At 35.6% G+C, this 14,701-nt stretch overlaps 3 protein-coding genes across 3 annotated transcripts; all 3 read right to left on the minus strand.

Annotated features, from left to right (window-relative positions):
* Positions 1–1,008: 1,008 nt before the first annotated feature.
* On the minus strand, positions 1,009–3,188 carry LOC143453192 (calcyphosin-like protein). The gene is made up of 3 exons (XM_076954379.1): positions 2,999–3,188; positions 2,654–2,916; positions 1,009–1,449 (listed from the first exon to the last, which is right to left on the minus strand). Exons 1-3 carry the CDS (start codon positions 3,112–3,114, stop codon positions 1,202–1,204), a joined length of 627 nt encoding a protein of 208 aa, XP_076810494.1. The 5' UTR covers positions 3,115–3,188; the 3' UTR covers positions 1,009–1,201.
* Positions 3,189–9,585: 6,397 nt separating this feature from the next.
* On the minus strand, positions 9,586–10,768 carry LOC143452676 (calcyphosin-like protein). The gene is made up of 3 exons (XM_076953729.1): positions 10,537–10,768; positions 10,029–10,288; positions 9,586–9,883 (listed from the first exon to the last, which is right to left on the minus strand). The coding sequence occupies exons 1-3, from the start codon at positions 10,650–10,652 to the stop codon at positions 9,636–9,638; spliced, it is 624 nt and encodes a 207-aa protein (XP_076809844.1). The 5' UTR covers positions 10,653–10,768; the 3' UTR covers positions 9,586–9,635.
* Positions 10,769–11,520: 752 nt separating this feature from the next.
* On the minus strand, positions 11,521–14,694 carry LOC143451989 (calcyphosin-like protein). The gene is made up of 3 exons (XM_076952788.1): positions 14,241–14,694; positions 12,195–12,457; positions 11,521–11,882 (listed from the first exon to the last, which is right to left on the minus strand). Exons 1-3 carry the CDS (start codon positions 14,354–14,356, stop codon positions 11,635–11,637), a joined length of 627 nt encoding a protein of 208 aa, XP_076808903.1. The 5' UTR covers positions 14,357–14,694; the 3' UTR covers positions 11,521–11,634.
* Positions 14,695–14,701: the final 7 nt, after the last annotated feature.

Here is a 14,701-nt window from a genome sequence, read left to right on the forward strand (position 1 = left end):
TACTAAAGCCTTAGCGTATCACTAGTGGTACACCCACCCAAAGAAGAGAATAAATGCATTAGTGTCACAACACAACACTCATACCTATTGCATCGATACCTTCTATATGCAAACATTTGCATTCAAATTCTATGACATAGCTAGGTTTTGGAATTTTTATCTTAACCCTATTTTAACTAGGCTTGGCTTCTCCCGCACACAGTCACAGCAAAACGTGGCGTACAGTTCTATTGTTTGCTGTAGAAACTTGAAATTTGTTGACTTTTCCTAAAAAATGTTCAGCTATCTGTCCATGTTTGTTTGATAAAGTTGGATTTTGTAATTTTTAAGATATTGCGATATTTTCATAATTTTCCACTGCTTTGCTCTGCTCTCCGCATTGAAGGGCATTACTCATTTACGCACCACTAACTCGACTAACTATTCTCTTGCGTTCTCTTCTAGCGGTCAGCTGGTTTTCCGCACAGCGGGGGCGCGGCGTAACAAGAAAAGTTCTAGAAATGTATCACTTTTAGAAATACTTAATTTACAATAAATTCATTTTCTTTAGTTTTACAATTATGATGTATACAGGAAGCCAGATGATTTTTCTATTAACCTGTAAAAATCTGATCAGTTTATGACGTATAGTTTTCTAGTAATTAACGATTGAAAATGTGTGTGCGGAGTCGGCCACACCTAGTTAAAATACTAAAGTCGGGAGCCTGTCCTAGTCCTATATCACCAAACACTGTCATGGTCTACATGTTACATTAACCAGCGTTTACATAAGCGAGATAATACAAGTGGCTTAAGTTGGTACAACGTGGTTTGGAAAAGCTGTAAGAAGTTCGCGTTTTATTGTGTAAATAAGTTATTTATACATGTACAAAACAAATTAAGGTGTTTATCCATAAAATTTTTGTGTTAAAATGATTATTCACTTATATATACACATAACATTCGTAAATATGAGTTATTTGACTTTTCACAGATATTTTGCGAAAATTTAAAACATTGCCACATTCGTAATTTTTTACATGATCTCTGTATTTTACAGCAATTTTTACAGTGTATGTCGAAAGCATAGAAAGAGTAAATATTGAATACCAATAGAACAACATTGAATTTATAGGTCATACTAGTGTACTTACTACATAAATTGATACAAATTAAAGCTTAGTGCATCATTTTTAGTGTCGCTCTATCTGCGTCGAAGGAGTTAGATTTGCCACTCTTTTCGCATCATGACGTCAAAATACGCGTCATTATCAATGGAGGAGCTTACACCGACGTAGTAATCGTAAAACTCGTCATAGGTAACCACTCCGTCTGGGTCGTCAGGGGTTTCAAAATTTTCCAGAAATTTCCGAAAAATCTGGTCTTCAGACCACTCTCCATTTAAATACTTTGGGTGTTGCTTGACGTTGTATACTCCGCGCAGATCATCTGTAGTAATAACACCATCACCTAAAAAAAATAAGTAAATAACGGCTTCAGTGACTAAAATCGAGTCATAAATTTATTCGAGAGCACGTAAGCAAGAGTGATCCCAATACAAAGAACATGCGTGCTCAAAACTGAAAGGATGATGATGGAGATCAAAAACCTAACTTACACGAGTTTAGACTTGAGTCTCAAGCGCTACTCAACTGCGTCGCCATCAGCAGCCAAGCTTCAGTTCGGATCAAAAACTAAACTCAATGCGCACTTGAGTTTAGTTTGTGATTGGTTCGCGCATTTGGCGCACACTCACACTATGGAGTTGGTCACGCTTGATTAGTCATGAAGACAACAACCAACTACGCATATAAACAGATAGTAGTATCGTGCATTGCACATAGGCCTAATTGTCAGAAAAAGGAATGTTTTTAAATTATAGACACATTCATGGCATTGTTTAATAAATGCGGATGTGTTAAGTTGAAGTACATTAGGATGTTATTTGGAACGGTGAGAGTGAAACGTTCGTAGGGCAAACTTACGGTACAACACATCTAGCGCCTAGAGGCAAATTCCTAGGTTTGACATGTAATTTATAGAATTTCGGTATTGTGCTATACGTTTGTTTTACGTAAAGCAATCCTGTAATACCACTCCTTAGCATAGCTTCAGGCTTTGTATAAAACCTGGTTATCCTGCATGTCGGCATGATGGATCTAGGACTAGGTAGTCTGGCTAGAAATAGATTCAACCAATAAACACAAATCTTGTCTGAAACGAACTAAGCTGCTTCTTTGCAACACTGATATTTCATTTTCAACGCATTTTATGTATCTCGTTCGCTTAAGAAAACTTTTACTTGACATAACTATTGGAACTCCTAATATTCACTCACTCCTGGAGAACGACACTCAACATTGCTGAGTTAGGTTATTGATATAGTCTTGAATAACGAGTTGCACTTAAGTTAGGGTTTTGGTCTTCACCTAAAGTAATCCCAATATTTTAGGCTAGCGTTGATAGTTCAGGTTAGTTTAAACAACCGTAGTTTCTAAAAGTGAAAAAAATACTCAAAATGTGGAGTTCGATGTAATCCGGAATTTGGATTATTTCGGTGCTGGAATGAAAATAGAGACCCAATTTAATGAGACGGAAAAACCATGGGATGTTATGATGGCGATCATCAATCTAATAATAAAGAAATATTCCAAACTCATATGAGATATTTTACCAGTTCTGTCCGCTCTCTGAAATGCTTTCTGGATAACAGTTTGACGGGAGATGGAAAGAGGTGGTCGAAGTTTGACCAAAAACTCATCGATATTAATTTTTCCTGTGTTATCCTCATCAAAGGCTTGAAACATATATGTGAGCTCGTTGGGTTCCATATCAAGCCCGCAATTGCATATGCCTTTCTTAAACTCATCAAAATCCAATTTTTTACTTCTGTCGTCATCCATAATACGAAAGCTCCTTCCAAGGCCTTTTATACCACTGTAAAAATAGAATAAAACGGAAAGTTCTTGACTGTACAGTGAACATAGGCGGCACTTGCTAATGTTTATGTTTCTCTTACGTGGCTCCTCTTGCCAAACACTTTAGCCTGAGTCTTTCAATAGGGTCACTTGTTTCAGGAAGTAAGCGTAAGGCCTTTTGAGACATTTCTCTTTCATAAGGTGACGCACCAGCCATCTTGCACTTACTGGTTTCAATCAACAATTAAATCGTTATGCTACTTACTTAATTACAGCAATATATTGGTTACCAAATCTATACAAGGATAAGTCGTTACGTAATTCAAATATGCTAATTCAAATAAACCAAGGTTATTGATTATAGCTTATTATTTATTCATAGCTATGGGTTGCTCTGTTTAAAACTGTCAATTCCTGTTATGGTGACATATGATACTGTATATGATCCATATCTTTTATGATTTCATCTTTTTATGGCTTGTGGTAAGAGTTTTAAGCAATAATTTTCACATTTAAGTTTGCTTTAGCTGACAATTGAATAAACTCCGTTTCAGCATTATCAAAACTGAACGAACGCAATAATGCCAAGTTAATTACTAATAATACAAACTCAGAATATCAAACACTATAACTGTCTTATTAAATACGTGTCATACCAAACTTCGGAAAAATGTTGGAGAATCTGTGTACCAAGGTCAAAATGGCTGACTTAAGCGCAAATTGACTAAAATAAATTATTTCGAAATCACGTTGAAAGGTGCATATTAACACCGATTTTTGGTTTTGATAAAAACGACGACGACAATGATCATAACGACGAAGAAACACTTTGAATTTAGCACTTTTCCTGAGCGTTTGTAACAAGAAGAGTATAGTGTTACAAAGATTTGTTTCGATAAAAATGCCTTGTTCTGATTAAATATCGTATTTCGATTGGTTAAACCAATTGAAGTGGGTTGTGTAATACTTTTGAAAAGCCAGCACGGTAATAGATAATGTATTGAGCAAGACTGCCGACATATTCTTCAGTTTCACCTTTATAACTCGGAAGACACTTTTATGTAAACAATGCTAGACTGTTTACTGTCGTCAGCGCTAATTTCATAGATTTCTGTACACTATGTATTTGGTTCCCATTCAGATGCTTTTTCATTGCCAGGAACCGATATTGATTGGTTGGATCTCCTCATTGCATTCCTGTTGTTCTCGACGTTGGCTTATTGAGAATGGCGAGAGACAGACATTCGAAACGAGTCGTTGGGAAATATAGAATAAAGTTTGGTCTTTGTAAAACGGATTTAACCATTAATATACATATATATATATATTGTATATAGTATATAACCATTAATCAGTAAATCACATATTGAAAATCTTAACTATAGCAATTTCAGAAAAGTAATAAACTACCTCAAACTCTTTTACAATCCAAAATTATATCGGAATTGTTGACAAATTTTACTTTTTGCTGTGCTATTTCTTAGGTAGAAGAATATATCTGTTGCCTATATATGTATATACTGTATATATATATATATTTAAGTGTTCCAACTTGAACACTCCACATGATGACGTAACTAAGTCTTATTCATCAAGGGGATGCAGGAATTTAATTGATATAACCCCATCACTCTTTCCACCAAATTCGTGTCTACACCATGCGCTATAATGATTTCATCTTAAATTAACGATATGATATCTCATCTATAATATCTCAACATGACTTAACTCCTTACAGTTTTCTGTAAAGTTGGGCCATTATCTGCGCGCACTGTTATCGTCGTCAACACTAAGAACATTTTCAGTAAATAAGCAAATAATCAACTGCTATGACAACTATGATTGTTCCGTTACCATTACGTTACGCCTGCTGCAAATATTATAATGCTATAGGTCAATGCCATACAGTCAAGCGGATTTGCTTTTATGAAATTAACAAAGAATGTTACAATTTGTCTTTTTTACACATCCTTTTATACATTCGACATATTGAATACGTTCTGTGGTTTACTAATAAAGCTCTAAAATTTACTTCAGCCCTGAAACTGCAACTGTATACGTTGTGCTGGAACAAGCGTAGCAGAAATTTTTCTCCCACAGTAGCAACGATGAGCAACTTGATTACCTAAACTAAATAATTCGACACACAAATACTCATTGTTTCAGAACAATGCTCTTAAAATTCTATAGGGATGGACAAAGCAACAGGATAGTTGGTATGGCGTCGAGCTTTAGAGAACTCGAAAAATAAACAAACAGAACGAATAAAAATCTATTGGCGTGAGGCTGGCGTGGCGCAACATAGATCAAACCGTTTCGTAAAATGTATGATGTCTTTGGATTTAATTTTGGATTTGTGAATGTATTTTTGATTGTTTAGAGCAGTATAATAACCAACAAAAGCGCAAGAATAAAAATTAATCAATGTTTCATTTTCTTCTTTTCTTAAATTTTCCCTTCACTGTAAAATATCTTTGACATCAAATCCAGGTAAGTTTCCACGCTGGTTTTTGAAGACATCACAATCCATCAGCGTTCGACGTTTAAACCGATGTTGTGTTAAATTAAAATAAGACTTACCCTCTTTTCATTTCTTTCATTATTCATTAATGTATTTGGGATGATACTTGACCCGTACATCTCTCTGCTAGATCGACAGTGATTGAAGACGAATTAATGCGGTGGTTATGCAGTACAGTGAAGAATTTGTTTTGGGTCGTAAAAGTTAAAACTGTTGATCACATATTATTCTGGGAGCAGACGTGGGCTACTGTACACCATCACCCCCACCCCTCACAACAAAATGCCGTTATTTTTTATACTTTTAATATACTAAACATTTAAGAGTATGACTAAAAAGTAACATTTATGACTTAATGACACTGTTTTTTTTGCATCACAATTTACATCGAATTATGCTCTTTTCGAGTCTTTTTTCATTTCGATGCCACTAGGAATCTACAGTAAACTTGCTTGGCTTCTAAAATATTGCCGATATCTCTCAGTATACATACAAAAAGCTACTCTAAATCCTAGAAACCTTATTTTTTTAAATTTTTGATTTTTAATCTACGCCTACCGTTGTGAAAATACCTACCTACCTACGGTGAAAATCGCATATACCGGTAGGCTACTTAAGTACTGTAAATGTACATCTTGAAACTTGCTTTAGGTATTTTATGGATGTTTTAGCTGTACAACTACAGAAATCTAATCTGTTTACAAAAGAATATATATATATCTTCCTTAACGAACCTACCTACAAGCTAAAAACTGACCAAAGTGTGTACAATTGCACTTGATTGAACGCACACACTCTACCCTCTGCAATATCATGATCATTATTTGAGAGCAATGTATTATATTAAAATTATTCGTGCTTGATTAACCATTTTAAAGGTTGGGCTAATGCTTCTGGTTTAAAAAGTGCCTTCAAAATTATTAAGTTACCAAGAAAGTGCGATGACCACAAAATAACATTACACTGGCAGACTTATATTGTAAATCATGAACCATTCGAACAAGTTGCTTAGTGAGACCGGCCGCCAAACAAGAACACTTGAAGCATCGATAGCCTGAAATCATTGAAACGTTTGAAATGGTAGAACCACACAAAATAAGATAGTTATTACTGTAAAAGTAAACCACACAAAAGCTTAAAGGTAAATTTCTGCATTGCAATTTGCAACACAACTACAATCAACTCCGCTCCATTTGGCTACAGCCAACTTAATCGCAATAAGAAGGTAAAATAAAATTGTGCGAATTAACGAGAGATGTGCAACAAAGAGGTAAAATGCTTATCTTTACTTTTAACTAACAACATACCTGAATGACTTAATGAAACAGAACAAGTAGTGAAATTGGTTTGCCATAATTTTGATTGGGTAAAATTATTATTTCATTGTTACACAACAATCACTAAACATGCGTGCATAATATTGTCCAAGTTATATGGAGGTTTGCCCAAATAAACGAGCCAGTTATGCGTGTACTGTCTATTTTTTTAATCTTGAGATTGATGTTCAATTTAAGCAGTTGTCCGGATTATGCGGTGGTCAGATAAAACGGAGTCGACTGTACATTAAAATTGAGTCAAAGAACAAACCAGAAGACGTGTTGAGATGAATATTGCGAAGTACAATGATTTCCTCACAACTAGAACAATTGTACGGTGTAAGTCACAAGTAGGCATATGTTGTCTACATTCATGATCGCACACTGTCTTCAATAGGACGTTCACTCTGGGACTGGAAAAATTTGTCCAGTAATAGCTGCTAGCGGCTACGAGCTCTCAGCGAATAAAGACTTTGCCGGCCATTAAACGAAAATGTACATGTAGGAGAGAATATGGATCAAAATTTTTGGTAATCCATTGATTCAAGAAAGTTTGCTGCTTGGTTAATCATTTTAATGCTTGGATACTTTGTTTTCCTGATAAACTTTGTGGTCTAGCAATGACATAATTCGTTAATAAAACCTTTTTCATCAGATCTCTTAATACTAATTGCAGCTTTGCCTGCGATTTACAATGTGACATGACAACTAGCAACTATGACAGTTAACGTTTAAATTCCCAGCCCTAATTCACTTCCCCAAGTATTTGGCCAATGACTTCGAAGGGACAATTTCACCAGCCTCTTGTTTTGGATGAGGGAAAGGAAGAAACGCGGTGGCATAGTGGTTGGTTTCGTATGCTGCTTTCGTATTTCGGAAGGGAATTAATCTTAAATTAATTTAGATTTTGGAAAAAAATGTCACTTAGTTGAAAAATAGCGTTTAATTCAATTCACAACCCAGCTTAGTAATTTAATCATGAGAAGTGAGAGTTTGGTTCATAGGGGATGAGTTTTTGGTTAGCTTACAATTTGGACAAAATTGTAGGCTACGTGTTTTTATGTTGAAAATCAGGATGAATTTTAATTCACAGACTAACTTTTTCAAAAATAGGCAATTGGCGCAGCCGGTTAAAAATGCTGCCTCATTGATTTATTATAGCCTACTAGCCTACAGTGAAGAGTTGTTCAAAGAGATCAGTAAAGCTTACCAGTAAAGAGATGTTCAAACTGTACATATAATGTCAAGTGCAAATATGGTAGTTAAAATCCTTAAATTTTCGCAATTGACTTGCAAGGATTTACTTAAAACGTCAAAAGTACGCTAGTAACGTTTACGTTTTCAAATACTCTCAGAACTAAGTGCTTAAGGCTAAGTCTACGATTGTAAATTCCGAATAGATGGAGCCATTTGTGACCAAGTCCGTGATGCAAAAACCGACGCCTTCACTTTTTAGACGATACACGTTGTTCTGATGCATAATTTTTAGGTTTAGTAGCCTAGTTGTTGTATCCTTGATGTAACTTCGTGAACTGCCCGAGTCAATCAAGGTGGACAGCTCCTTTCCAGCAACGTAGAATTTTATTTGTAGCATATGACGGGCAAGGTGGAACGGGTTGAACAGCACAGAGAGAAGCAGAAAGGGAAACGTTAACGTTCTGAGCAATAACTTTACTTAGGCACACTTTCGAATAATTGTGATCCAAAAAATGTCCATTCTTCTGGCATTTATAACAGGTTGCGTTCCTTGCAGGGCACAAGCAAACGACTGTGGAAGTGTGCCCCACCAAAGTATGGACAAGTTTTACTGGTTACAACTGACACAACTGTTTCATGCGGTTCTTGGGAGCAATTGGAAGTTGTCTCTCGGCTTGATGAAGCTGCCGTGTAAAGACAGGATTTTCATAACCTTGCGCGTGCTTTTGAGCAAGGTTTGAAGAGGTAACTTGCCTGACTGCCACAATAAAACTGAGCTGTTGGTTGGTTCTCCAAGAGCCGTTGACGGATCAAGCTAGAAAGAAGACTATTGATAAAATCATCACGTATCATCTCCTGACGATAAACTTCTGCAGAAACTGCGCAATAATTGCAGTCTTTACTCAATTGTTTCAGCACTTGCAAAAAGTCGTCAAATGATTGTCCCGGTTGTTTTTTCGTCGTGGCAAGAAGAGGACGTGTAAATACTTCATTTGGGGTTTTAATGTAAATTCTATCAAATACACAGCATTGGCATCATCATACGCCTCACACTCTTCGAGGTAGTCATAGACAGCATAGGACAAGAAGTTAGTGAAAACCTTTAACTTGTTCGGAGCGTTTTGACCAGCTGCCGAAAAAACAGAAGCCACATAATTCTTAAACGTTTTCTTCCAATACTCGTATTGTTTAGCGGCAGTAGAACAGCTGGGATCCAAATTCAATTTTTCTGGCTTCATTGTCTGGTCCATTTTAGTTGATTAAATTGTCATAAAACACGTCTTGTTCACTTAACTCAGAATCTAATCAACTAAAATAATTTAGCATGTACTTCAGTAAATTTAGGCTATTTAATCATTATTTATAGGCTAAAGCATATGTTATAGCAACCAAGTAAACGAAAAATAACTTCAAGAGATCAACTAAAGCACTGTAACACAAGGCACGGTTAAATAATAAAACAGGTAAGTACGCGAACTACCACGCAAGGCAGACACGAGCGCGCAACATACTTCAGGAAATTCTACGTAGCGTAAAGCATGAGGTATTATTTACAAAACTATGTGAGTTACTCGCCCAAAATTTGTCTAGCTAAATGGAAAACGTCACAATATAAATATGTAAGAAAAACCTTGTCAAGAAGTTGTTTTGCAAAAACATATAACACCGAACTTGAAATTTTTCAGGTACACTTGTCTAAATCGATTAGAGTTTCCAAGCTTTTCTCATCATGACATCAAAATACGCATCGTTGTCTATCGATGCGCTAACGCCAGCGTAGTAATTGTAAAACTCTTCGTATGTGACAACACCATCTGGCCTCACACTGCTGTCAAAGGTTTCCAGGAATTTGCAAAAAACTTGCTCTTCTGACCACTCTCCATTCATGTACTTCGGATGATGTTTGACATCATATACATCTCTTAAGTCTTCCACAGTAAGTAACCCGTCACCTATTTTATAATACTGGATGATATAGGCTAGTGATACACGCAGTACTTTCCACGGCAGAAATTGTACACAAAGTCGACAAGGTGTAACAACTATTTGCATTTACAAAAATTACCTACTTATAATCTTACATATTTTAAGTTTCACCTGTTTTGTCAAGTTTACGAAACGCTCTCTGAATTAAACTTCGCCGTAGGTATGAAAGCTGTGGTCGTGGTTTGACTATAAATTCCTCGAAATTGATAAAACCGCTTTTGTCCTTATCAAATATTTCAAATATTTCCTTTATCTCTTTTAATTCCAAATGAAGTCCAAAAGCACGCACACCAGTTTTAAACTGGAGGAAATTGAGACTATTTTCGTCATCATCCAAAAATTTGAAACTTCGGACCAAGTTTTTTATTCCACTTTGAAACATATGAAAAATCTTAGGTAAATAAAACGTTTCCAGTAGTTTAAATCAAAGATGTGCATATAGGATGAGCTTGATATTTGTGACTTTAATGGGAAGTGATGGGTGCCTATAAGAAGTTAGATGTCTCAAGCTTGTTTACTTTTTGCAAAAAAATACATCAATTTCACTGTATTTAGGTTACCCAGCTTGTTGGTAAAGATAGGCCATGCAAAAACCCAACACCAAGTATACTGTACTTACCAAGAACCTCGAGCAAGGCATAATAGTCTCAGCTTTTCAATTGGATCAGTTGTGGTGAGTAATCTGCGTTTAGATTTATCGATCAACTCTTTTTTGTGACGCGACGTTTCAGGCATTTTAACCTGCTTTTAAGCAAACCTTGACCCTATATTTACGCTCCTGCAAAATACCACTTAATCTATCGCTGTTTGCAAGTTTATCTGCGAGCTTCTGAATTGCAATAAATCTGTTCTTGTTTACATACGTTTATTGGTCTCAGTCATTCCTTTGTATTAAATCAATAAGTGCTACTTGGATATGTGATCTGCGATCATCCAAGCGTGAAAGACAACAGTCGAGCGATATTAGTTTGCTGGATAAAAAGATCGTAATGAACCGATTTAAATATAGATTGCTAATAACTAATGCTAATTGGAATATGATTGCAGTATGGGACATACTGTACATCGGGCAATATGCCACCATTAACTTACGTCATCGGTGTTTTATATAAGTTGAACATACTTATGGGTGTCTGCACAGAAACTGCTACATTAGTTCTTTACCAAAAGTGTTCATAAAGCTGTAGCCAGTTATCCCCATAATTGACAATGCTTGACTGATGCGACTTAAATTATTTGCAGAAACAGTATACTACATTATCATTCTATAAAAAGAGCGTAAACGTTTAGCTGATACACGCACATAAACGCAGTCTCATCCGCTTTGCATTGCCTTATGCTCATATCCTTGCAGCCTTATCAATTCTTGCAAATGCGTGTAAGTTGGTAGATGATTTTTCATTAGAGGATATAAATACTTCATACTTCATTTAATGAAACTTTCTTGTTTTCATCTAATAAAACCAGACCAGCGTAAAACGGCACGTTGGTATACTTTCGCTGACTAAAAATATTGCAATGAATTAAATAACACGAAACATGATTAAGAAGGAAACAGAAACATGTTTTACCTGATTTTTTGTTACATATCGAAAGAGGTATATCACACATGCCGTTGCGTAATAAAATATAACGAAATAAGTAGGTATATATTATTAAAAATTCACAGTACGTCATATAACATACTAACAAATTCGTTCAGTTGATATTCCGCAAGCTACAACTTCCAAGCATTTTTCATCATTATGACAAAGTAAATGTCATTGTCTATGGAGGCGCTGACGCCAATATAGTAATTGTAAAACTCGTCGTAAGTCACCACTCCGTCAGGGTCGCCTGGTGTGTCAAAATTTTCCAGAAACTTCAAGAAAACCTGGTCTTCTGTCCAATCTCCGTTTAGATATTTTGGATGGTGCTTAGCATTGTATACACCATGAAGGTCGTCTACGGTGATGACACCATCTCCTGTAACACGCATTAAAAATCAGCTTTATTTTGTTGATTGTGGTTACCCCATCTTTTTGGTTATTGATAAATACATTGAACATTAACAAGACTTAATAAGCACTCTTATTTAGGAAACATATTGAAAATTTAGAAAAAGCGTGGAGGCAGTTAATGTCTTCAAATACATAACCATCATATCTATTTAAACAAAATTCGGCAAATATAGCCTGGTTACCTAGGTAGCTGCAATCAATATTGATTTGAAAACAAAGTTAAAGCTCCTAAGCTAAAAGGAATAGACTTTAGAAACAAGCTAGGCCTTAGGCTCACCGGTTTTGTCCAGCTTACGAAATGCTTTCTGGATAAGGACCTTGCGGGCATTCGAAAGTGGAGGACGAAGTTTGACGAGAAACTCATCAAAGTCAATGGAGCCGCTTTTATCCCGATCGAATTTCTCAAACATTTCACGCAGCTCTTTCGGTTCGACATCAAGACCATAATCGTGGACGCCCTTTTTGAACTCTTGGAAATCCAAACTTCTATTTCTGTCATCGTCCATAATACGGAAACATCTTCCAAGTCCTTTTATACCACTGTAAAACACCATGTAAGCTTGTACGAGAAGCTTAATGTGCTGCTTAAATGCAGAGCCGGGTTAAGACAATGGTGGACCTGGGACTAAAAGGTATCAAGGGGCGTATAGGCTACGAAATTTTGTCCATTAACTTAATAAATCATTTTATTACAAAACAAAATACGTACGGAATACTGTATTTCCAAACAGTATTACCACAAAAGTGTAAAAAAATGCATTGTTAAAAATATTTAACCGACACATTCTCTATAAATCATATTTAAAAATTTCGATTCTTTTACAAAGCAAATATAGGTTATAATAGGCTTAGGAAGTTGAACTGCAGCTTTACGTTACTTGTTAACACAATTTTTATTGATTCTTCGTTAATTGGAATCAATAATTACATTATTCGACGACCTTCAAGTTATTTTCAAAATCGAATATGTTTGATTGTTACATTTTTGTACGCTGCTCAGCAACCTGCTGAGCGTTTATTCACACGAACTCTTTCTACAGTTTAATTCTTCATATTAGCTATTCTTTTAATCCAATATGGTGCAAAGTATCTCAGCTTCACAACGCTCTACAGATTAAAGCCACGCTCACGAGCCTAGTTTAAATGTGACGTAAATGGTCAACACAGGTTGTTTCTATCTTCCACATTCTGCAAGCACAACAGCAAGCAGCAATGGATTTAGCAAAAACGACTCATAGCTCTTTGTACCAAATTCGATGACAATTGAAGGAAACCACAAAAAGGAAACGGAATTATACGTTCTTTGGCAAGGACTCGAAAAAATAAGACTATTCGCTATACACAGCACGCAGAAATATCGCCAAGTAAGTCGTGCAAAAATTTTTTTCACGAAATTCACGCAAATTCAACAAAGGTAGGCAGGCAGGAATAAATAAATCATAGGCATTGCAGCATCAGTACAAAATTTACCACTGTAAAGTTAAAAAATTTTTTTTGAGGTACGACGATCTTCATTTTGGTTACGAAATTAATGTCTTTAGCGTTAAAATATGTGGTTTCTTTACTCGTATAAGCAAACGTTTGACAATTAGACTAACGTAATCAACCGTTGCAGGCCTAGGCCTGAAGTAGAACAAGTGAGTTAAGTCAAAGGAAGCTACAGTATACGAGGAACCAAAAAAATCAACAAACAAATATCCATTTTTGTTTGGGGAAAAAGTTTTTGAAAAGTCACTTTAGATATATGAAGACACCGCTTTAAATTTTATTTGCAATATTCATTTAAAAAAGTTGTTGCTGTACTACTAGTAGTAATTCCCAAGGTCACGGAATAAGTTCCCGTAAAGATGCGAATAAAAAACAATTGGAAAACCATTCATGCCCAATAATGTCAATAATTGTGAAAACACGATCACCTCAACACAAAAATAAGATTAAGGGATGCGAAAGTTTCATACAGTTACATATTTCGTATAATAACACATAAAGAAGCAAAAACAAACTTGCAAAAGTTCATAGAAATAAATAAAAAGTTAACCTCTGAGGTGCTAATATGTTCTATGCTATTGCTCATATGTCGTAAATGCTAATACTTGCATAATGTAAATTTTATGTTTTATCTGCATTTTGCATTTCGCCATACAGGACTTGCCTGACAGTATATCAATCAAGTAAAGATTTGACAAACAAATCACGTACCTACAGACTTCTGTGGTAAACAGGCTTATTTTTTATAAAGACGTTTGTAATCAGGTGAGCTTATTTATGCCAGTGGGCCTGGCGCTGCAGCCCCATCAGTCCCGCCTTAATCTTATGATCTTACCTTGAACCTCTTGCCAAGCACTGCAGTCTTAGCCTTTCTATAGGATCAGTGGTCTTATGAAGCATACGTGACGCTTTTTCTGACATCTCTCGATCATGACGTGATGTGCCAGCCATTTTATTTTCATAAAATGTATACAGTAGGACTTTACCACAAATAAAATCCTATATGACGTTCAACTTACAATTAAACAATACCAAATTTACGTACAAATCAAAGTAAAGCTGGAAGCCTTTTCAGTTTGGTAACAAATCCGTATTTCAGCAATTTTTGGAAGGCAACCAACAATTACTTAAGTTTTTACACTGTCCATTTTTGATAAACTTTATCCAGAGTTTCCTTCTGCTATACGAACTATATAACTAGGTACCACGTTTTAATCTATTATGTAACTTACGTTTATAAACGTATTCTGTATATTATATAAACTCTTCGTAATGATTTTAACTGTAAGAAAAACT

The sequence above is a fragment of the Clavelina lepadiformis genome, chromosome 4 (assembly GCF_947623445.1).
Source record: "Clavelina lepadiformis chromosome 4, kaClaLepa1.1, whole genome shotgun sequence".
Classification (NCBI taxonomy): Eukaryota; Metazoa; Chordata; class Ascidiacea; order Aplousobranchia; family Clavelinidae; genus Clavelina; species Clavelina lepadiformis.